Raw genomic sequence first — 22,627 nt, forward strand, 5'->3', positions numbered from 1 at the left:
TTTTGTGCCTTGAACCAAAAGACTTGGTTAACGTTCCCACATTTTTTGCTTTAAATCTTTGAGTAGCCAGAGAAAACAGACAAAAGGATCTAATGTATTATGTTGCTACACGCCTGGCTCTGTGCTAGTTTCTCTCTCTTCCTCTCTCTCTCTCTATATATTTTTTTCTTTTAATCCTCGTAAGAAGAGACCATGTTAGATTTCTTAGTGATGAATTAGATGATTTCTTCAGCATGAAAAACTTTTTTTTAATATTTTCTTGTTTTCTATTTGATTCTGCAGAACAAATCAGTTTTAATCACTGGAAATAGAATTAAGTTGGGCATAGTTATTATGAAATGTTTTTTGAAATTATGCTTCTGAAATCAAGCTGTTACAACCAACCTGTAAGACTCATTATTTAAAGTGGTTGCGAGGTTCAAACTATAGGGAAGAAACTGATGAGATTGGAAATGATTGACTCAGAAGATATCTGTTCCTGTACAATATACATGAAATTACTTGTAAATCATAGCCTCTGCTGTTCTCCCTTGCTGGCAGGGTAGGGTATGGAAATTTCAGAGTGAGTTTCAGCTCACCTTCTGATAGGGCTATCTTAACCTTCACTGAGAGGAAAAAATTATTTCCCAGCTCCACAGCACTTTTCATTCCACTTAAATTCTCTATCTTAGGGAAGCAATTGTGAGTTTCAAAGCAAATCAAGCTATGTTCCTCCTGTCGACAGTTGGTTCACTTTTTTTTTTCCTATGCATGGGGAAATTATTATATGAATTTTGAATAATCAAGTAAATGCCTCTGTCTTCTTTAAACTATGATTTGTTAATTCTCAGATTTTCTAATTAATTAATAATTAGATTATTAATTCTTGATGTTTATCTCTGGTAATACTGTTCTCCTGAAAAGAAACTATACTTCTCCCAGTGTATTAGGCTGTTGTGATGTGGCCTTTCTTTTTTTTTGGCTGCGCTGCACGGCATGTGGGATCTTAGTTCCCTGACCGGGGATCAAACACGCACCCCCTGCATTGCAAGGTGGAGTCTTAACCACTGGACTGCCAGGGAAGTCCCTGATGTGGCCTTCTAAGTTTGTTATAGTAAAATAAGTGGTTTATGTAAGTACTAAACACATGCCAGATTCCTCTTTATCTGTTTATCTTATGTTGTAACATACCCCCAATTTTTTCTCTTAAATGTACAGCTATGCATGAGAGAACTGAATGCTGTTTATCTACCTGGGACATTTTAGCTTCATGATATCAGCCTCCTTTTATTTCTCTCATTGCCTGTCATTTTTCCTTTGTTGCAGTCTTCAATATTTTATTCATCCTAAAACCATTTACTGTACCACTTTGGCCTTTTATCAAGCAATCCAAAAGTTTACCTCTGCACAGGGCAGCTAGTAATTTTAAACCAAAAGTTACTACTTTCCCATCTCTGGGAATGGTATAATCAGCTACAAAACAAGGTTTAAAGATAGTTTTGCCCAAGCTGGTGTTTTTAAACAGATGAAGTTGGGAAGTTCCTCAGTTTCTCCAGAGTTGTGTTTTCAGAGTAGTCATTTTATTTTTCGACTTGAGGGGTTGTGGTCCTAGCATACTAAGTTGAAGTTCAAATATCTCTTGAATTTAAATCCAGAGAGATTTAGAATGGCTGTGTTGTGGAGTTTTCCTAGGTTAGCCTGTAAAGTTAGTATGAAATCCATGTGTGTCTGACGTCTGAATGGAATTAGCAAAGCCAGGGACATTTAGTGCTCCTTAGTATGACTTTCTGCCCATCTCACCTGTCCCACAATGTCCTTGTGAGTCGGAGAGTTTCCAGGAGGACTCCCCGTCGGCCACTGAAATTTATGGTAAGAGTTGATGGGAAGAGACCCGCTGCGGGGGAGGAAGCCTCTCAGGGAGTGGTGAGTCCATGCGGGTTAGTGGGCAGCCTGGGTAGGGGCATTCAGTGAGGGTGAACTGTGGCGGGGGTGTGAGGAATCCGGGGATTACTGGGTGCGGGAGAATGCGGGGCCAGGGACGGAGCTATAGGGAGGACAGACTGGGGCCCAGGAAGTAGGGAACTGCAGAGACGCGCGGCCGAGCGGAGCCTGGGCTGGGAGGGGGCGGTCGTTTGGGGGCCGGGCCCTGGGTAGGGGGGACGGCACGCCGTGGGATGGAGGCGCGGGTACCTGCCTGTTGCCTGGTTGGAGGCCTCTGGCCGATAGAGGGAGCTGTGGGTCTGGCGGCCCCGATACCGCGGGCGCTTAGGTGGGACCGCGCGTGCGCGCGGAGCGGCGTACATATGCCGGGGTCCGCGCATAGCCCGAGCTGAGACTGCGGGCGGGGGCCGAGGCGCCGCCCATTGTCCCGCCCCCCGGGACCGCCTATTGTGCCGTGACGCTTGCGCCGCCCTCGCGGCCTGGCGGGGGAGGGGCGACCCGCGCCGCAGTCAGCGTCGCCGCCATGGATCTAGGTGGGTGTTCGGTTCCTCTGGGCCCGCGTGGGCCGCGTTGAGCAACCGGCGACCAGGCAGTGCTGAGTGGGCCCGGGCTGAGGGAGACCTCCGGGCCGGGGAGGGGTTTGGGAGGGCGGGGGTGTCTTGGAGACCAGAGGTCGGGGGGCCGGGCTCTACCCGCCGCTCTTCCGCTCGCCTCTTGCCGGCTCCAGGCCCCTTTCCACGTGAAGGGGCCAGCGGATGTGAAGTTAGCGTTCGCGAGAGTGGACAGGTTCGGGCACGTGCTTTGGAAAAGGCCGGGCTCCGGCGGCGCCCCGGGGAATCCCGTATCCCCAACGATCTCATTTATTGAACGTCTACTAAGTTCTTGAGCAAGCGTTGAGGTCCTCGTGGATAAACGGGGATGATGATACCGTATCAGCCTCACAGAGTTTGGGGGAGTTTTCACTGAGATCACGTGTGTACAGTGTCGAGTCCGGTGCCTTGCGCAGGGCTAGCGTTCTTCAGACCAGCAGTTGTGGGCACGGGTTGCAGCAGCCGAGGCGGCAACGTGCGTCTTGATTCTCCAGATGCCAGGTCTGGGAGAAGGGAGGGGACAGCTGGTATAAATCGGCGGCTCCTTGCCCAGCCTCCCCCGCTGCTGGATGTGCTCTTAAGGGCATAAGACCAAGAGCTGTTCTGGGAGAGCTGGGGTGAGGCTCCCCAAGATGTGCCAGTATTAGTAGGCTGTTGAGAAATGTTCTGGTCCCTGTCCCCAGCCAGCTGTTCCGTGGTGGAAAGGTAGAGTTGGAAGAGTTTGGAGCCCTGCAGCTGTGGTGATCTCTGTCCCAGCCCACTGCTTTGCAGTTCCGACAACCTGAGCAAATTGTTTGAGTCTTAATGTTTCCATCTCTAAAACAGGAATGGTCCTCAAAATGTTGATCTGACGATGAAAAGATACACATACCAACTAGCACAGTGCCTGGTACAGAGTAAGCGCTTAAACATAAGGAGCGGGCACTCACAAGCGCCAGTTAACCATTCGTGATAAAACACTTGGGATTCGCCCAGCCATTAACTGCTTCTGGGACTTACTCCTTCAGGTGGCATGAGTATATACTTACCGTCTCTGGAAGGTGGGTCTCAGGGGCCAAACATCTCAGCTGAGCAGGTAGAGCAATAAAATTAAATTTACAGAGTCAGAAGGGAGCCTTTTGGGGGGCCCTGGGAGAGCAGCCTGAACCAGAAAGAAAGGCCAGAACCCCCAGGGAGACCTCTCAGCAACCTGGCTCTTCCTGGGAGTCTGCCTCAGCCACTGGGCACCAAGATGGATTGCCTTCACCAGCGGGTTGCATAGGAGTGCTGTTCCAGATGGAAGGGGCAGGATAGTCTCCTGGCCCATGAAAATGGGGAAGCTGTGTTCTTGAGGGCCTGAGGGACTGAGGAAGGGGCCCTGGGAAAGGGGAGAGGGGTCAGGAACATTGAAGAGTGAGCAATGTTTGTACGATGATTTAGTTTCTGGCCCAAAGGAAATATACCTAAGAAAGACATGTCCTGTTTCTGAGCTGGAGGAGGCAAAGAATAGGGACAAGATTCTGGTCCTGGCAACAGTGGAAAGGTTTGGGAGAACCAGCGTTTATCGAGCACTTAGGCTCTTTGTAGCCTGATTCTATTTTGTAGTACGCGGGCCTCTCACTGTTGTGGCCTTTCCCGTTGCAGAGCACAGGCTCCGGACGTGCAGGCTCAGCGGCCATGGCTCACGGGCCTAGCCGCTCTGTGGCACGTGGGATCCTCCCGGACCGGGGCACGAACCCGTGTCCCCTGCATCAGCAGGCAGACTCTCAACCACTGCGCCACCAGGGAAGCCCTGTAGCCTGATTCTTAATTGTATATATCTTACCTAACCCTCAACAGCCCTGGAAGATGGGATTGGGAGCCAACAGTGGGTGTGGACCCAATGCCAGGGGCTTGACTGTATGTATTATTTGATCCTCAGGGTCATAATGTGAAGTCTGTATTATCCCCACATATGCAGAAGTTCAGAGAAATAATCTGTCCAAGATCACACCACTTCCCCCCCCATCCCACCCCGGTACGCGGGCCTCTAACTGTTGTGGCCTCTCCCGTTGCGGAGCACAGGCTCCGGATGCGCAGGCTCAGTGGCCATGGCTCACGGGCCCAGCCGCTCCGCAGCATGTGGGATCTTCCCGGACTGGGGCACGAACCCGTGTCCCCTGCATCAGCAGGTGGACTGTCAACCACTGCGCCACCAGGGAAGCCCACACCACTTTTAAATGGCTGAGCTAGGAGTTAAACCCATGTCTAATTAAACATCCCAAGATTCCTTCCTTGCTAAGTCTGTGTCAACTCAGGGCTCACTGAAGAAGGACTTTTCTGAATCTAGTACAGTATTTTTTTCTATCTACTTCTTGGCTTCTACCAGAGAACCAGGACCATTAGTAGCTTATTCTCTTTGATGGAAAGAGCTGTGGGAATTGAACTGTTTCCCCAAAAGGCAGAACGTTTGAAATCTGTTTCCAAGACAAGGCTTTAAGAGAAAAAAGAGAAGCAGGGCTTGTCTGAGTGCTGCTGTGCAGACAGTCCTGGTCCACGCCCTTCCTAGTCTGTATCGGTACTTAGAAGCTCAGTTGTCAAGCCCTGCAGTAAGTACTTGGTGGCCGCTGTAGTTTGGTACTGTCCTTGCGCTCTCTCTCTTTCTCTCTCTCAGCCAGCCCTTCTTCCCCAAATCTTCTGCTGGCCCATCCTTTGCTGGAGGGCCTTGCCTCTGGGCAGGCTCCTTCCTGAGTCACATTTCAAGGTTGACTTGCCTCCTGAGCTTCAGCCCTGTGTTTCCATTGCTGGAGGACGTTTCTACCTTAATGTTCTACCTCAAACTCCAAATGACCAAGACGTATCAGTGTTCCTTCCAAGCACATCTCTCGTGTTCCCTGTTTGCAGTAGTGCCCGTTGTCTTCCCAGGTCCAGGCTAGAGAGCTTGGGAGTCCTTTTTTATTCCTCAGGTTTGACTTCAGCTCTGCAGCGGGTCCTAGAACCATCCCTTCTTCCCCCTCTCCCACTGATTTCATTCAGAACCCTTTTCATCTCTAACCCTAATAATGACAGCCTGCTGACCAACTGCTGCCTCTCCCTCTAACCTCTGCTTGCTGTTCTGAAAATTTTTCACCACATTCTATCCTATTGGACTTCTGTCTGTGCAGGACCTTTGAATATCTGTGAAGAAATGACTGTTCTGCATGGGGGCTTCTTGCTGGCCGAGCAGCTGTTCCGCCCCAAAACACTGGCAGAATTGACCAAGTCTGACTGGGAGCATGTCGGGCGGCCGATTGTGGAGGCTCTGAGGGAGATCTCCTCTGCCACGGCCTGCTCCCAGCCCTTCGCCTGGAAGAAGAAAGCTCTGATTATCATCTGGGCCAAGGCTCTGCAGCCCTACCCTGTCACGCCTTCTGACACTGAAACCCTGTGGCAGGAAGATGTGTTCTTCTCCGTGGGCAACATGATCCCCACCATCAACCACACGGTCCTCTTTGAGCTGCTTAAGTCCCTGGAAGCTTCCGGACTCTTTATCCAGCTCCTGATGGCCTTGCCCAGTACTGTCTGCCATGCAGAACTAGAGCGCTTTTTGGAGCACATGACTATCGACACTTCTTCGAAGGATGTGGCCTTCTTCCTCGACGTTTGGTGGGAAATGATGAAGCACAAGGGCAATCAGCAGGACCCCCTGCTCTCCCAGTTCCGGACAATGGCCCATAAGTACCTGTCCTCTTCAGATGAGTTCTCCCACCCTCCAAAGAGGTTTAAGTCCGACCTGGATGTGTGTCCTACCATGCCCCTGCTGGGCATGCTGCTCACTGGGCTGAAGCAAATCCAGGATAGGATCCTGTGCCCCGGGATGAAGTGTTGCGCCTTGGCCAACTTGGCTGACATGCTGACCGTGTTTGCACTGATGGAGGACAACCCCCAGGAAGTGTCCGCCACTGTGTACCTAGACAAACTGGCCACGGTGATCTCCGTGTGGAACACGGACACCCAGAACCCATATCACCAGCAGGCACTGGCAGAGAAGGTGAAGGAGGCAGAGCGGGACATCAGCCTGACCTCACTGGCCAGGCTGCCGAGCGAGACGATCCTCGTGGGCTTCGAGTTCTTGCGCAGCCTGCTGCGGGAGTGGCGGGAGGAGCTGCGGGCCACGCTCGGTGGCAGCCAGGGGACGAGCTACAGCAGCTACCGGCTGTGCGACAGCCTGACCTCCTTCAGCCAGAACCTGAAGCTCTACCTGGACACCGCTAGCCTGTCCAAGGAAGAGAGGCAGGTGGCCTCTGAGCTGGTGGAGTGCGTGGGTGACTTCCTGAAGGACACGAACAGGGTGCTGAAGAACAAGGGCTTTGAGAAGGACATCACTGCCTCCATCGCCATGGCCATCATCGAGCAGAAGTTGGACCGGCACATGGAAATGTGCTACATTTTCGCTTCTGAGAGGAAGTGGGCCTTCTCGGATGAGTGGCTGGCCTGCCTGGCCAGCAGCCGGGCTGTCTTCCAGGAGCCCGCCCTGGTGTTAGAGCTGCTGGAAGCAGTGGTGGACGTCAGCGCGGCAGACGGGGCTGTCCCCAGACCCCAGATCAAACAGGTCATCGACTTGATCCTGGAGTGTCATGCACACCTCTCACTGCCAGATAAAAATAAAGTCCTCTCGGGCGTCCTGCTCTCCTGGGGGCGCAAGGGCCTTTCTGAGAAGTTGTTGGGTCACTTGGAGGGGTTTCAGGAAGACCTCAACACGACTTTTAACCAGCTCACGCAGAGCGCTTCTGAACAGGGCTTGGCTAATGCCATCGCTTCTGTGGCCCGCCTAGTCATTCTGCACCCGGAGATCACGGTGAAGAAAGTGTGCAGCATGGCCGTGGTCAACCTTGGCACCCACAGGTTCCTGGCTCAGATTCTCACCGCCTTCCCCGCCCTCAGGTTCGCGGAAGAGCAGGGTCCAAATCCCTCCACGACGATCGTGGTGTCCTGCCTCAAAGAAACAGTCTGGACGAAGTTCTCTACACCCAGGGAAGAGAAGCAGTTTCTGGAGTTCCTGAGATGCCTGGTGAATCCTGTGAAGCCCCAAGGGATTCCAGTTGCTGCTCTTCTCAAGCCAGATGAGGTGCTAAAGGAATTCGTCCTGCCTTTCCTGATGCTCGACGTCAAAGAGGTGGACCTCAGTCTGAGGATCTTCATCCAGACTCTGGAAGCAAACACATGTCTAGAGGAATACTGGCTGCAGACCTGCTCTCCGTTCCCACTCATCTTCAGCCTGTGCCAGCTCCTGAATGGCTTCAGCAGATACTGGCAGCTCCCCAAGGAGAAGCGCTGCCTCCCCCTGGACGGGAAGGACCTGGTGATCCACATCCTGGAGCTCCTCTGTGAGGTGGTGTCGGCTAACGCCGAGACCTTCTCCCCGGACACCTGGGTCAAGTCCCTGTCCTGGCTCCACGGGAAGCTGGAGCAGCTGGACTGGACTGTGGGCCTGAGACTGAAGAGCTTCTTTGAGGGCCACTTCAAGTGTGAGGTACCAGCCACGCTCTTTGAGATCTGCAAGCTTTCTGAGGACAAGTGGACCTGCCAGGCCCGCCCCAGGTATGGGCCCGGCACAGGCCTCCTGGCCTGGATGGAGTGCTCCTGCATCTCCAGCAGCATCTCTGAGCAGATGCTCGCCCTGCTGGTGGTGGATGTGGGCAACCCTGAGGAGGTCAGGTTGTTCAGCAAGGGCTTCCTGGTGGCCCTGGTGCAGGTCATGCCGTGGTGCAGCCCCCAGGAGTGGCAGTGCCTTCACCAGCTGACCAGGAGACTGTTGGAGAAGCAGCTCCTGCATGTCCCCTACAGCCTGGAGTATATTCAGTTTGTCCCTCTGCTCAACCTGAAGCCCTTTGCCCAGGAGCTCCAACTCTCCGTACTCTTGCTGAGAGCTTTCCAGTTTCTCTGCAGCCAGAGTTGCCATAACTGGCTCCCTGTGGAAGGCTGGAGCCATGTGGTCAAGCTCCTCTGCAACAGCCTGACCAACCTCCTGGACTCTGTTCGGTTGATACAGTCAGTTGGCCCTTGGGCCCAAGGACAAGAGCAGGACCTGACCCAGGAAACCCTGTTTTTTTACACCCAGGTGTTCTGTCACGTTCTGCACATCATGGCCATGCTCCACCAGGAGGTGTGTGAACCACTGTATGTTTTGGCCTTGGAGATCCTCACCTGCTACGAAACCCTGAGCAAGACCAACCCTTCTGTCAGCTCCTTGCTCCAGAAAGTAAACGAGCAGCACTTCCTAAAGTCCATCGCCGAGAACATTAGCCCCGAGGAGCGGCGCCAAACCCTCCTGCAGAAGATCAGCAACTTCTGACCTTCGTGGGTCAGAAAACAGCTGGGCCTCAACCTGGCCAGGTCTACGGGGGCTACAGCTGAAAAACACAAATTTTTCGGTTATGTGAAATTTTACACAAGCCTAAAAATCTGACGACATTGTAAAGAAAATAGTTTCTTAGGTATTTGTAACATACAGATTGTAATAAAATTCTCTTTTGAGTTTTATCTTGCCTCTTTTGAGACTTTCTTATCAATAGTCTAGGCTCATCAGTACACGCTGAAATTGGGCGCAGCCAGTCGTGAAGATCAAGTCAAGCTGGGAGGCGCGTGTTCATCACTGGGCTTCTCCACCCTAGAATCTGGCAAATAAGTCTAAAGGTGAACCCACCCAGGTGGACTGACTACAAGGTACGTGTGTTCTGTTGCACTGAGAGTCTCTTTAAGAGTCATTTCGCCGTATCTTGGAAAGGGCAGGAACTAGGAAAGGGACCCTTTTCTGCTACCAATTGGCCATGTGATTTGTGTGCGCACAAGGCTTGCAACCAGTGTAAAAGGAGAGGGTTGGACCAAGAACATGAAATGTGGGGTGGGTGGGAGGGAGGTCAGTGACCTCAGGAAAACGGGTCTCTTCTGAATCGAGGACTTCTGCCCCACAGTGTTAACGCTGTCCATTCAGTGCATCTCAAAGGGGCTGTGCTGATACTGTCTGGTAATCACCACAGAGACGTGTTTAAAGGATGGGTGTAATTATCTTCTGCCTGGGGTGGGTTGTCATGGGTGGGTTGGTTGGTTGGTTTTTCTGTTTGTTTTATTTATCTATCTATCAGGTCTTAGTGTGGCAAGTGGGCTCCTTAGTTGTGGCTCATGGGCTCCTTAGTCATGACTCGCCAGCTGTTTTAGTTGCGGCATGCGAACTCAGTTGCGACATGCATTTGGGATCTAGTTCCCTGGCCAGGGATCGAACCCTGGCCCCCTGCACTGGGAGCGTGGCGTCTTAACCACTGCACCACCAGTGAAGTCCCGGTTGTCACGGTTTTGAAGAACATGTGGGAGCAGGGAATGGTGTGTGCAAATGCGTGCCCAGGATATATTCCAGAACCATGAGGACTCGTTAGGGAAGTGTTTAATTGGGAGACAAGGAAGGACAGCTCCATACCCCCATCACAGTGAGGCAGTATTCAAGTTCTCTCCCCCCGCACCTAAAGTGGGCTGGCTCTGTCTGCGGCCTACAATTGGGTTTCCACCCTCCTGACTCCTAGTTGGGATTCACCTGGGAAGAGAAGAAAGGGCCTAAAGTTACGTGACCACTGGGCTAGAACTCTAGAACTCTGCAGTGTACTCTTGGCACCGTGAATTACAGAAACATGTTAGAGTGAGGTATGAGCTAGGCTCTGCTGGAGGCTGAAGGCATTCACACACACCCTTCCCCTGCAACAGCCCACCTCTGCCAGTTACACGGAGAAGAACACAGAACAGAAACAATAGCACACAGCAGCCATTCCAGTTGGTCACAGGACAGGTCTTACCAGAAGTCGGCGTGGATATATTTCACAAATGAGAATAAGTTGGAAAATATTAGTGCAACTTAGTCACCACAGGGGTGATTTATAAAGATATACGGATAGTAAACAAAACGGTAAAAAAATTACAGCATTTTATGTTTTTAAATGGCACCCATTAAAGACTGAAATAGTCAAAATTTGAGACACTGTTACACACTCAGTACTTTAAAAGTTCACAGACAACAGTGAATTAAAAGGCACTTTTAAAAATCTAGTTTTTCACTACTGCTTGGGAAAAAACTTCATGGTAGCAGTTTCTAAAACCCATCCTTGTCGTTCAGGAGCAATTAGTGTTGGCACCAGAGGATCCTATCTGTAAATGGTGGGTGAAGGAGTCAGTCCACAGAACATAATTTGGCCAGGGCTGACTTGCACTTTTGCTCTCCAGCCTTCTGTGGCTAAATGGCAGTAAGTCAGATAGGAACAGACTTTGGACCACAAGCTCTGGCTTATCAGGAGGCAGTCTAGATGAGACATCTCATGGTTTGGAATACAGCAGTCCGTTCTGCTTCATAGGATAAGGACAGTGTCAAAGCGGGGTTACCCAGTGAATAGCTCGGTAGCCATCATTTTACTTTATCCCTATAGTTTTTAATAAGAGCATCCTGTGTGTGTGGATATGGGGAAATCTGGGCTTGAGGGACATGCTAAAAAGGGAATAGTATCTGTGACTGTTGGTCTAACCAAGTCAGCCTGCAGAGGTGCTGACCTATTGGCCTTCCTACCTACTCAGGTGCTTCAGGTTCCCATCCCTGCCATCTACCCCACCCCGCCAGTGAGACTTCTGATCAGAAGTCGGTAGACAGGAGAATTCAATGTTGGCACATGGATGAAAGGATGAGGCAAAGGACCTACGGGTTATCTAGTAAACAATAAAAAAACTACCTACCCACAACGATTTTCCCAGGCCAACATCACAGGAAAAGAACCAAGTCATCACTTGCTTCTGCTGGCCCAGTATGTGTGGATACTCCCTGAGTGGCTGGAAAGGTGGGGAGCCACCAATATGAGGACCAGGCAGGTGCCCAGTTCCTTGTCACCTTGGTCCACCTATCTCCACACCCCATGCTTCTACCTCCAGAGCCCTTGAGATAAGACCCAAGGAAGGATCCTTGGGCTTCACGTTAAACCACCTTGCTGCCAGTGGAGGTCTGACGGGATCCAATAGTTGTTACTAAGGAAAAAGTGCTTTTGCAAAAGGGGCAGGTTAGAAACGAGAGGTGATAGGAATATTCTTTAGAGAAACGCTAATCCCTCTGCTTATCAATACCCAAAAGGCTGAGGCCACCCAGGGCACAATCTGCAGTTTGGTCCACGGGAATACTGAGTGGAGGAGGCGCCCTCACTGCCTGGCTCATGGAGCAATTAACCATCCTTTTTGGCTGGGGGAGCATCAAAGAGCCGGACTGCCTTCTTGCACAGCAGAGAGAACCAGTAGATCTGGGGAGCGATGAGGAAGGCGTTGGCCACATTGCAGTAGAAAGGAATGTGGAACGGCACTTGGAGCAGGCTCAGTCCCTGCTGCTGGCCGTAGGACCAGTACATGAAGGGGAAAAGGAGGATCCGACATGAGAAGAAGGTGGTCAGCGTGAGGATTCCGTTCACCTTGTACAGCAGCGTGTGCTGCTGCTTTAGCTGCAAAAGAGGGAAGGAGAGCACAGGGTCACTTTCAGGGAATGACTAGCCTGAGTTCCACAACGGACAGGCCAAGCGTCTCCTTTTCGGACACTTGTAGAAAAGATGATTGAGCACTGCCGTATTTGTATATGCGGAGAGTCTCATATTGTTTCCAACAGTGATGTGAAATTTGATCTAAGCCACCCAGCTGACAGGAGCACAGGAACGGTGGGTTAGAGAAACTCTGTGACCAGGATAAATATATATGAAGAACTGGATCAAATTTGAATCAAATATACAATTTTTCAATCCCACTGGCTCGAAAGACCAACTGACCTTTAAGTCTGTTCAAGGGTCTCCTACCCCACTGTTGGTAGCACTAAAGAAGTTTCTCCAAACCCTCTTAATCTACCAAGGAGAAGCAGAGTCTGTTCCCTCGGCACTCTTTCTGCCACTCCTTTCATACGTGCCTGAATCAGAACTCTGCCCAGCGACACAAACGGAGTACTCAGTTCTGCCATGAAGATGCAGCCAACAAAGAAGTCCCCAAGCTCTCCCCTAAGCCTCTGCAGAGGAAAAGAGGAAAAAGGGAAATAAGTAATGGAGGTTAAGGAACCACCGAAAGGAAAATTCTAACTAGGGCTATTGAAAAGGGTAACCCTGAGCAACCATGCAGGGAAATGGAAGTGCTCAACGGGCCAGTGCAGACCAGTTCACACTTGGAATCCTCATGGTCCAGAGGCAACTGCATCACACACTGAGCTTTCTCTAGAATTTCAGTGTCAGCCAAAAGGAACTCTGCAGCCCACTTTTGGGTATCCAACTTAGTCATGCCAAGGGCAGGCACTTAAGCCAGTTCAGTTCCACGAAATATGCACCAGGGCCCATGCCTGACGTTAGGGTCCCCAACACAATCAAGAGAGACTTACTAAAGAATGTCATGCACTCTACCTCTCCTTTTATCCTTTCTAGAAAGCAGTATAGGGAATTCCCTAGCAGTCGAGTGGTTAGGACTCGGCACTTTTGCTGCTGTGGCCCAGCTTCGACCCCTGGCTGGGGAACTAAGATCCCCCACAAGCCACAAGGCGCGGCCAAAAATAGAAAGCAAGCGAGCAGTATTGGGATAGCAGTTCTGTCTCTTAGTACCACCGAGCGAGGTACGTAAACTCGTAGAGCCCCAGTTTCTTCCTCTATGGTATAGGGCTAATATTTTCTAATTATCATTTCTAATTATTTCTAATAATTTCTAATGATTAGAAAGCAACAAATTTTTTTAAAGTTTTTTTTTTTTATGTGGACCATTTTTAAAGTCTTTATTGAATTTGTCACAATTTTGCTTCTGTTTTATGTTTTGGTTTTTTGGCCGTGAGGCATGTGGGATCTTAGCTCCCCGATCAGGGATCGAACCCGCACCCCCTGCGTTGGAAGGTGAAGTACTACACTGGACCCCCAGGGAAGTCCCCAAGCTACAAGTTTTTAAATCAAGCACCTGTCACCTGGTAGGCACTTTGGAATTACTAGTCTCCCCTCTGCATTCCCATTTCTCTTCCTTGTTGGGTGAGTTTTTTTAATGGGAAAAAATGAATCTGGGGAGAAATTATGAGGCTATTTGCTTTGAGTGTCTGTGGTTTTGTGACATCAAAATAATGCAAACAGCCCTCTCTGGGCACTATCAGAGCAAATAACCAGTTGATGGAGCTACTCTCATTTCTTTGAAACAATTTTTATGGTGTTTTCTATTGTATGAACTAAAGGCAGAACCTTTGACAAATGCTTGGGCATCACAGAGGGCTGGGGGATTGCCAGTGAAGAGGATCACAGACATTTCAGATTTAACTCCTTTCTACACTGTGGCAGCAGCTGGCAGGAGGGCAGTGGGGGCAGCAGGAAAGGGGAAGAAAAGGGGGCAGTCTGACCATTGGGACACCCAGTTCAACAGGAGGAATGAGTGGCTGAACCTACTGGTGCCTGTCCTGGGAGGCCATTACCTGTGCGACCGGCACAAGGACAAACAGAATAACTGCGTGGTGCGTGATCATGAGGCGGTTTTTACTTAGGAAGTTTCGAAAAATGGTGAGGGGATGTTTGCTGCTCTGGTCCCTGGTTCGGTACCATTCACAGAGGTACATGGCGTAGGAGTCATAGATCATGTATGGAATCAAAAACCAGACATACTCTCGGGCAAGCCAGTGCCTGAAAGAAAGCATATGGATGGTCCAAGAAGTAATTATGGATATCCGTTATGAAGGCTCACAGCCAGCCTCTTCTTAAACACATCTGCAGCAGCTTTGCACTTAATCAGCTGTTTTTACTCCAGATACTTCACAATGAACATGCTGAAGCTGACAAATAAGGAGAGTGAACAACTTTCTCTAAATTACAGGGCAAACTCATAAGTGTCAAAGGTAGGAAGCAAGGATTCACTCAGCACCATGGGTTTCAGTGACTTGCCCTCACTATCTGTCTGGTTTAGCTACTCATTTGTAATGGATTTTCTGGTACTTTGTGATATAAGCTGACTTTGATAGATATCTCTACCAGGGATTCCACAGACCCACCAAGAAACAGGTTTGGAAAGTGACCCAAATCCCAAACCCAGTATTTCCAGTTTAACTCTACTCAGTTGCTCAATAGTTGGGACATTACTCTTGAATCTGTTTACAACCCCACTCTAGGGAGTTTCCAGGAAGTAACCCTGGCCACTTTCTTTACAATACTATGGCTAAACCCGGTTTCATTCAAGAAAAATATCTCTGGAAATGAGCCCAGAGCTCAAGGACTACCTTACAGTAGATAGATACCAAAAGAGAAGCTAGGACAAAAGACAGTGTTCCCATTTACTTGTCCAAAGGGGTTGAATCAATATTTGCTGAGTCAAAATGATAGTTTATCACTGTCCCAGAGCAGATTAGAAGGTAAGTCTCTACAATTTCCAAAATTTTGTTCCCCAAATAGTCACTCTACAGAAAATCTACATGAAAAACAAAATCTAAATTGAAATTATGTACTATCCTGGGAAGGATTAGACTAAGTCAGCAAAGTTTTATCAAGCGCCCATGTGTTAGGTAGAAGAAACCATTTAGTTTTATGGTTCTTAAACTACCTGAACATCAGAATCGTCTGCAGTGCTTATAAAGGGCTCCACGCCTCAGAGACTAAACATGGTGTGCCCAGGACCTCAAATCTGTATTTTTAACCTTGTCTTCATTTAACCTAAGGAGCCAGTCCACTGAACTGCAACATTAGGAATATAGATGCCATTCACATTTCTGTTCCTGAATGATTCCACACTTACCACAGCAAAACTAAATAATGAGTAAGCAGTGACATAGGCAAACAAGTAATGGCAAACTTAATATACATTCAGGTAAATTAATTAGCCAAGTTCCAATGAGGCAAAAAGATGCAATATTTATTCTACTGCCCATCTGTGGTCTCCATCGCTTTCTTGAAGCAATTCCAAAGTAAAACAACTATGAAGAGCAATTAAAAACTCATCTGAAATATAACTGACCTCTCCCCTTGCGTGGAGCCTAGGGTTTTAAAATTTTGCACACGCCACCAGGGAAGCCCGACCTTAACTTTTTTTATAAAATGAAGATAATTTAAAAAAAAAAAGATAATAATCCTTGTCTTACTTTCCTGATGAAGTTATTGTGAAGATTAGAAAGTTAAAAGTATGAGAGTACTTTTAATTGTTACTATTATTATTTTTGGCCACACCATGCAGTTTGTGGGATCTTAGTTCCCAGACCAGGATCAAACCCAGGTCCTCGGCACTTACTTAAACGTAAGTGAGCTGTGTGGCCAAAAAAAAAGAAGCGCTTACATTGAGAACTAGGGATCTGGGTCTCTTTAAGGAGCTGATGAAACCCCTGGCCCTGCATCACACCCTACAGATAATTTGGGAAGATTCATAGACACCCCCTCCTACCTACAGACATTCTATATGAAGGCCTAAAATTAACAGACATAGAATAGAAAAGTATTTGGATGTACAGACTATGAACCCCAAAAGGCTTTTTTTTCCAGATGATTAGGTGCCTTTAGGGCATCCTTGTGCATCCATGTAAGTTGAGGGCACAGAAGGTGCTGTCTGTCTCTATTTTGCAAGTAGAGGATGAATCTAAGGCATAAAGATATACAAAAGAGGGCTTCCCTGGTGGCGCAGTGGTTGAGAGTCCGCCTGCCGATGCAGGGGATACGGGTTCGTGCCCCGGTCTGGGAAGATCCCACATGCCACGGAGCGGCTGGGCCCATGAGCCATGGCCGCTGAGCCTGCGCGTCCGGAGCCTGTGCTCCGCAACGGGAGAGGCCGCAGCGGTGAGAGGCCTGTGTACCGCAAAAAAAAAAAAAAAAAAAAAAAAAGATATACAAAAGGAGGACCCTGAAAGCCAAACTTAGATTTGCTACCATGCTCAAGCCACTAAGACACATGGCTTCTGAGGGGAGAACACAAGCGTGCTACAGAACTGAAAGTTAATTGTGTGCAGATCTCTTCCTGAGATGTGTAGCAGCTGCCTGCTGCTTGCCCTCAAGTGCCATGGGGGCTGCATCTGTCTTAGCTTAATCTCTGCAAAGGAGGCAGGTTTCAAGTTTGACCTGACAAACTGGGGGCAGTGAGGGAGCCTGCTGCACCATCAGGAAATGGTCAATTAAAATAAAAATTGAACCCAGCTGAGAAAATGCTGTTAGTCTTTGGTGTATGCAATCAAAGTCACTTGACCTATCTTCTCTCAGCATCTACAATTCATCGCCAATAACTGGTTTTCTCTAAAAAAAAGGCAAAAGAAAAGCACGAAAATCTTGATGGCAGGGTTAATCCCAAATAAGAACCAGGCACCAAATTTGCAGGCCACAGTGAGATAGATGCCCCTCTCGGGCTCCCCTCCCATTCCATTCCCAACAGGTGAAAACCAGGACACATAATAAACATGAGAAAGGGATTAGGAAAGGCTATTAACTTTCCCTGCACATATGACAATTGCTCTTCAACTTAACTGTGAGGAGGAAAGGGTGATTCTAGGAAGACAGGTAAAAAAGGATGGCTTTGAAAGGATGGCTTTAAAATGGGGTGGGGGGGGCACTGTTACCCAGGTCTAAATACTATACAAAGTAGACCAGCCTGGTCGCTATAAGTTGTTTCACTGAATGCACATTTCCTGTCCTGCCTGTGGACTGAACTTTCACACCCATTCGAGTCAGTTTTCTGAAAGCTCCAGAAAACTCTTCATCACCTTCATCTTTCAGAGGAAAGACAAGAGCAGCATTTGTAAGGAAAGGGGTGGTGGATTTGTTCCTTTCATAGCAGGGCTCTGCTAACCACACATCCTATCTTGGCCAATGAATGCTCCACAGCAGAACCCCAGGGAGATCATTTAAAAGAACCAAAAGCCACACTTCCACTTCTGAATAATTTTCACATTTATCTATCGCATAAAGAACCTGGATCGTTGGACCACACTGTCCTCTAACACGCCACCTTAGATCAGACTCAGGCTCTGTCATGCTCTAGCATTTCTTCAGTTTACTTTCTCCTAAGCTGGCGATGCTGAAGGTGAGGAGAGGAGGAGGGAACTAGTTATAGTGCCCAAGTTTCACCCATTAATCAGCAGCCTGACGGCACATGCTGATAAAGAACTAGGACCTGTGAGCCACTCAAATGCGGAAGCTTCGAAAAAGCCCAGCGCCGTGATCGGTGTAGCTTTCACCTGGCATTGGATGTTACCTGTCGGTGATCACGTGGCTACAGGAGCGGATGATGATGATCCCAGACCCGGTGGCCAACACAGCCTGCACTGAAGAAACCAGCCTAACGTGCGACAGAAAAGAGAAAAGGGGGGAGGGGGGACGGAAAGAGTGCTCAGTCCAGTCCCATGGACAGCATGAAGCCAGAACTCTTCAACCTGACTTCCCCCGGCCGCCAGGGCGCCGAGGAAAACGGTAGGGCCGCCGCCGCGCTCCCGACTCCCAAAGCAGCTGGCAGATGTCAGCATCGGGGAGACGTCCCTCCCGGTCCTCATCAGCGTGGGCAGCCCCCCCACCCTCCAGCCTGCTCCCGCTCCACCCTCCTCCGCCTCCCTCCCTCCGGGGGCAGGCTGCACAGGGTCCTCGGAGCGCTCCGGCCCGCGCCGTGGACTGGGCGAGGACCCGGGAGGCGGCCCCCTCGCTTCCTGTCGTCCCCCTTTTCCGCCCTGGGCTCGGCGTTGGGCGGGCGCAGCCGGGACGCGTGGTCGGGCGGCGGCGCGGCCTCGCCCCGTACCTGGTGCTGATCAGCACGCAGTCGTTGTGGGTCCAGGCGGGCCGCGCGCGCCGCAGCCCCCAGGCGCAGAGCCCGAAGAGCCCCGGGAAGAGGAGCGAGCCCCAGGCCAGCGGCAGCAGCATGGGTGCTCGGGCTCGGCCGCCTAGCTCGGCGCCCTCGGCGTGGCTCAGTCGGCTCCGCGCGCGCGGCTCCGGGACTGACGCGGCCTGCCCGCCCCTATTTCTACCCTCCGCCCTCCGCCCCCCGGCCCAGGCCCCGGCCCCGGCCCCGGCCCGCCGCGACTCCGGCAGTCGCCGGGCGCTGGTCCCGAGCCCGCGGCGCCACTCCCCGCGTGACCAGGCCGCGGACCGCGATAGGAGCGGGCTGGCCGGGCGGGGCGGGGTCTCGCCGCCACCGCCCCGGGGCCCCGAGGCTTCCCCTGGTTTCCCGGCCGGCGAGTAGGCGGCAGCGGGAGCTGCTGCCCGCCGGGCCCCGAGTGAGCGGACGTTGCTTCCCCGACCAGCGGCGCGCGAGTGGCCGCCGCCGGGCCGAGGCCGTGGAGGAAGCGCCGAGGCACTCGGGGCTTCTGTTCCGTCACCGCTGACGCCTCCCCCTCCCTCGGGGACCCGCCTGGCTGACGAACTGCCCCGCACCTGCCCACCGGGCGAGGGAGGGGAGGTGGGGGAGGCCCCGAGAGGGCCAGGTAGGAAAAGGCTCCGGGCCTAGACCCCCGACCAGCAGGGTGGGGTGAGCCCGCGGGGCAGGGGCGTGGCCCGGCGCGAACAGGGCGGTGAGCGTCTCTCCAGGCGAAGGAAGGAGAGGGCGGGTGGGCTTGAGGCCGTCTGCTCGCCTGACTTATCTATGAAGCACTCTCGCTTCCAAGTGGGAGGCTTAAGGAAATGGTTGTTCTGCCGGCCAGAGATGGCTTTTCCACGTCCTGCCAACCGCCGAAATTTCTCCAGGGGAGCATCGATCCAGCAGTTCCTCTCTCAAGCCACACATCGAGGTGGAATCTCACGGCTGCAGACTTCCTGTGGTACTGCGGTACTGTCTCTAGGCTTTGGGTCAAGATGCTGTCCCGTCTTGGTGACTGTTTGTTGTTGTTGTTGACAGCGTTGTGCTTACTTCAAAGTTCTCGGGCCAAATGCCCTGAACTTGGGTGGGCGGAATCGAATCATTTTCACTCAGCCAGTCACATGGCACCAATACAGTAACTTCAGTATTACCGGCTTCTCTTCTCTTGGGACTTGCCAGAGTTTTACTTTGGTCTGTATCTTCCTCAGCTTACAAATGTGGGGGAAAAGACAATTCATTTATGTCTACAGCAATTGAAAGGTACTGTGGGTCTCTTCAAATCACCATCATGCAAAATGCTAACCAAAGCCCCATAAGAGTCCTTTGGAACAGCTGGGCTCAGCCTCCCTGGGCCAGTTTCATTTGTGAAATGAAAAAGCTGAATTACAAGTTCTCTTTGGTTCTTCCAGCTCAAAATTCTTAAGATTCTATGACTTTCATAAGGTAACATTATTTCTTTAGATGTCAATTAAATTTCTCTAACATGGCAGTTGCTGGTGTAGAAGCCGATGTAAACACAGCTTTTAACGTCGTCGTATATGTGGTTAAGGTGAGGGATTTAGGAAGCAACATTAAGGAAGGAGAAAACCCAAAGAAAAGTCTGATATTTCTTCCACTTAGGGCAACATCTCTAACTCCCAATTCACCGGTAACACCCTTGGCGAAATAAGAAAGATACTTCAATTTGGCAGCAAGATATCTGGCAAATAAAAAGCTTTCTGTACATTCACATTTGCATGTGGGTAAAGGACAGCTATCTTCCATTCTCTTCAGAACAACAAATCCTTCTGCATTGCAATTTCTACTCCCTACCCGTTTATCCCAGTCACCTCTGGCTCCAGCTTTTCCAGAGAGGGACAAGTGGTCACAAGTCCTCCCTGCCTTCTCTTCTTAAAGGGATCAGCCACGTGCATCAAGGATGCCAATACTTTTCAGTGATGGGAATCAATCTACCCCCTATGCAAGAAGTCGTTTGTACAGCTCTTAAGGAGTCTATGAAACGACAACAAAACAACAGATGTTTCATGCATAGAAAATAACCAGTAAAATCAGTTTCCAACACCATGCTCATGAAGTCACCAGAATGTTTAGGCTGAACCACCAGAAGGGCAACAAGCATAAAGTGAGCCCTGGCTTTTCAAGTGGGCAAACGATAATGTCAAAAAGCATCAAGCTTTTTTTTTACACAAACTTCTACTCACCCTTCAGAAGTCTTGAGTCAACTGTTTCCTCCTGCAAGAAGGTTTCAATTTACCTGTCTCTCCAGGCAGGTTTATAAGTTCATTTTCTAAACTGCCTTTGCATTTGAGTAGTGAGCAAGTTGGTTTTTATTTGTATGCGCTTTCCTTGAAACAGGACCATGTCGGGAATTCCCTGGCGGTCCAGCGGTTAGGACTGGGCGCTCTCACTGCCAGGCCCGGGTTCGATCCCTGGTTGGGGAACTAAGATCCTGCATGCCGTTTGGCGCGGTCAAAAAAACCCAAAAAAACAACAACAAAAAAAACCCTCAGAATCTTTTTGTTTTGTTTCCTAAGTTATACCTGGCACGTTGCAGGTGCTCAAGAAATGTTTGATACTTTTGAAAGCTAATGCTTATTGAGTGCTTACTATGTGCCAGGTACTGGATCCAGCATTTTGCATGAGTTATCTCATTGGTTCCTCGCGAAAAATCTGTTGTCCTCACTCTGTGTGAGTCAGTGTGTGTCTGCAAAATGAGACCCAAAGCAACTAAAATATTGCTAAGGTCACACTGCTGGTAGCAGAGTTGGGATTTGAATTCAGTATTTTCTGCCTTCAAGGTCAATGTGCTTAATGACTATTCTGCCTTCAAACTTGATAAGCAAGGAGAGAGTACATAATTCTTTTTCACAATGTGGTTGCTGATTAATAACCACTGTTCCTAATTGTTTACCCACAAATATAAATGTGTGGGGTGGAGTTTATGGGCTCTGATGCTGCTATTATTAACACCATTTTATATTTATATATAACTTTATAATTTTTTTTTTTTTTTTTTTTTTTTTTTTGCGGTACGCGGGCCTCTCACTGTTGTGGCCTCTCCCGTTGCGGAGCACAGGCTCCGGACGCGCAGGCTCAGCGGCCATGGCTCACGGGCCCAGCCGCTCCGCGGCACGTGGGATCCTCCCAGACCGGGGCACGAACCTGTGTCCCCTGCATCGGCAGGCGGACTCTTAACCACTGCGCCACCAGGGAAGCCCTAATGTTATAATTTTTCAAAGCACTTTACATGTATTATCTCACTTGGTTCTCAAAATAACCCAGTGAGGTAGGTGAACATATTATTTTCATTTTATAGATAAGGAGACTTGGATGCAAATGGTAAACTGAATTGCCACCCTACGAAGTGGCAAGTCTCAAATTAGGACCCTGGACTCCTGATTCATGTTACAGGGTGATTGCAACTACTTCATGCTGAGGCAGACAAAGAGAAAGAAAGTGATGGCCGTTAATGGAACATCACTCCCTTCAGGCTACCATCAGCAAAAGCCAGACAGCATTTCAAGGAGGCAGCTTGCTCTCAGGACTCAGAGTGTGGCCAGGAGGAAGTTAGTTGCCTTCCTTTTCTTCCCCCTTGTACTTTGCATTCAGTAACAACACCTGATCAACACCTTTCACTGATACCTGCATTTGTGTTTCCCTTCCAGACTGAATGCTCCTGATGGGCAGGTGGGGCCTATCTATCCAGGAGGCAGCCATGGCAGCTCCAGGGTTAGGAGTAGAGGACCTGAGTGCCCGTTTTGGCTCTGCTACTCAGAAGCTGTGTGACATGAAGAAAACTACCTACCCTTCCCTGTAAATGGGGGTTCCTCTACCTAACTCACAGGGTGGCTGTGAGAATTAGGTGAGATCTTTTCAAAAATACATGTAAACTATATGCAGGGCAGGGATTTCCCTGGCGGTCCAGTGGTTAAGACTCCACGCTTCCATTACAGGGGGCGCAGGTTCGATCCCTGGACCAGGAACTAAGATCCCACATGCCACTGGCTCAGACAGAAAAAAAAAAAAACTATATGCAGGGCAGAGGCCAGGATTATTGTTCTTGGTATCCCCACAGCACAGTTACTTGCTGGTAAGCTTCTCAATAAACATCTATTGGGTTGAAGATGCCCTAGGCCTGCCTTAGCCAGCTTCCAGACTGCAGCTTCTTCAGTTATATCCTGGACTATTTGCAATAGCAAACTGTGAGTCCGAGAAGCAGTCACACCCAAGCACGTGGCTTCTGCAAACAGTGGCCACAGCTGCACACCACAGGAAAGTCTTTGCTTTTGTACACAGTGATAATGATCCCTATCAATAAAAACCATAATTTACACAAAGAGCTGATTATATAGTGCTTGCCTTTGTGT

At 49.9% G+C, this 22,627-nt stretch overlaps 2 protein-coding genes across 7 annotated transcripts; one reads left to right on the top strand and one right to left on the bottom strand.

Moving 5' to 3' along the window:
• The first annotated feature begins 2,283 nt into the window (after positions 1–2,283).
• Positions 2,284–8,990, top strand: GEMIN4 (gem nuclear organelle associated protein 4). 2 transcript variants are annotated; one of them, XM_004267081.4, is made up of 2 exons: positions 2,284–2,453; positions 5,633–8,990. In XM_004267081.4, exons 1-2 carry the CDS (start codon positions 2,444–2,446, stop codon positions 8,800–8,802), a joined length of 3,180 nt encoding a protein of 1,059 aa, XP_004267129.1. In that variant the 5' UTR covers positions 2,284–2,443; the 3' UTR covers positions 8,803–8,990. The 2 variants fall into 2 exon arrangements, with proteins under 2 accessions (XP_004267129.1, XP_049557891.1); XM_049701934.1 differs by lacking the exon at positions 2,284–2,453 and adding an exon at positions 2,594–3,011.
• TLCD3A (TLC domain containing 3A) lies at positions 8,831–21,250 on the bottom strand. 5 transcript variants are annotated; one of them, XM_004267080.3, is made up of 6 exons: positions 20,462–21,245; positions 18,207–19,916; positions 17,673–17,756; positions 13,933–14,137; positions 12,415–12,510; positions 10,345–11,962 (listed from the first exon to the last, which is right to left on the bottom strand). In XM_004267080.3, the coding sequence occupies exons 2-6, from the start codon at positions 18,326–18,328 to the stop codon at positions 11,693–11,695; spliced, it is 777 nt and encodes a 258-aa protein (XP_004267128.1). In that variant the 5' UTR covers positions 18,329–19,916; positions 20,462–21,245; the 3' UTR covers positions 10,345–11,692. The 5 variants fall into 5 exon arrangements, 4 of the variants coding, with proteins under 4 accessions (XP_049557899.1, XP_004267128.1, XP_033279190.1 ...); XR_007473482.1 differs by lacking the exons at positions 10,345–11,962; positions 12,415–12,510; positions 13,933–14,137 and adding exons at positions 8,831–8,860; positions 9,965–10,035 and having other exon boundaries at positions 18,207–21,250; XM_033423298.2 differs by lacking the exon at positions 13,933–14,137 and having other exon boundaries at positions 11,826–11,962; positions 18,207–21,248.
• Between the last annotated feature and the right edge of the window lie 1,377 nt (positions 21,251–22,627).

The sequence above is a fragment of the Orcinus orca genome, chromosome 19 (genome assembly GCF_937001465.1).
Source record: "Orcinus orca chromosome 19, mOrcOrc1.1, whole genome shotgun sequence".
Taxonomy (NCBI): Eukaryota; Metazoa; Chordata; class Mammalia; order Artiodactyla; family Delphinidae; genus Orcinus; species Orcinus orca.

Excerpts from the sequence above, each read along its gene's own strand:
- TLCD3A (XM_004267080.3), bottom strand. The coding sequence starts at position 18,328 with ATGCTGCTGCCGCTGGCCTGGGGCTCGCTCCTCTTCCCGGGGCTCTTC. Across the intron at positions 14,138-17,672 it reads AGCCACGTGATCACCGACAG|GCACTGGCTTGCCCGAGAGT; the intron begins GTAACATCCAAT and ends GCTTTCTTTCAG. Across the intron at positions 11,963-12,414 it reads TGGGCAGAGTTCTGATTCAG|CTAAAGCAGCAGCACACGCT; the intron begins GCACGTATGAAA and ends CCTCTTTTGCAG.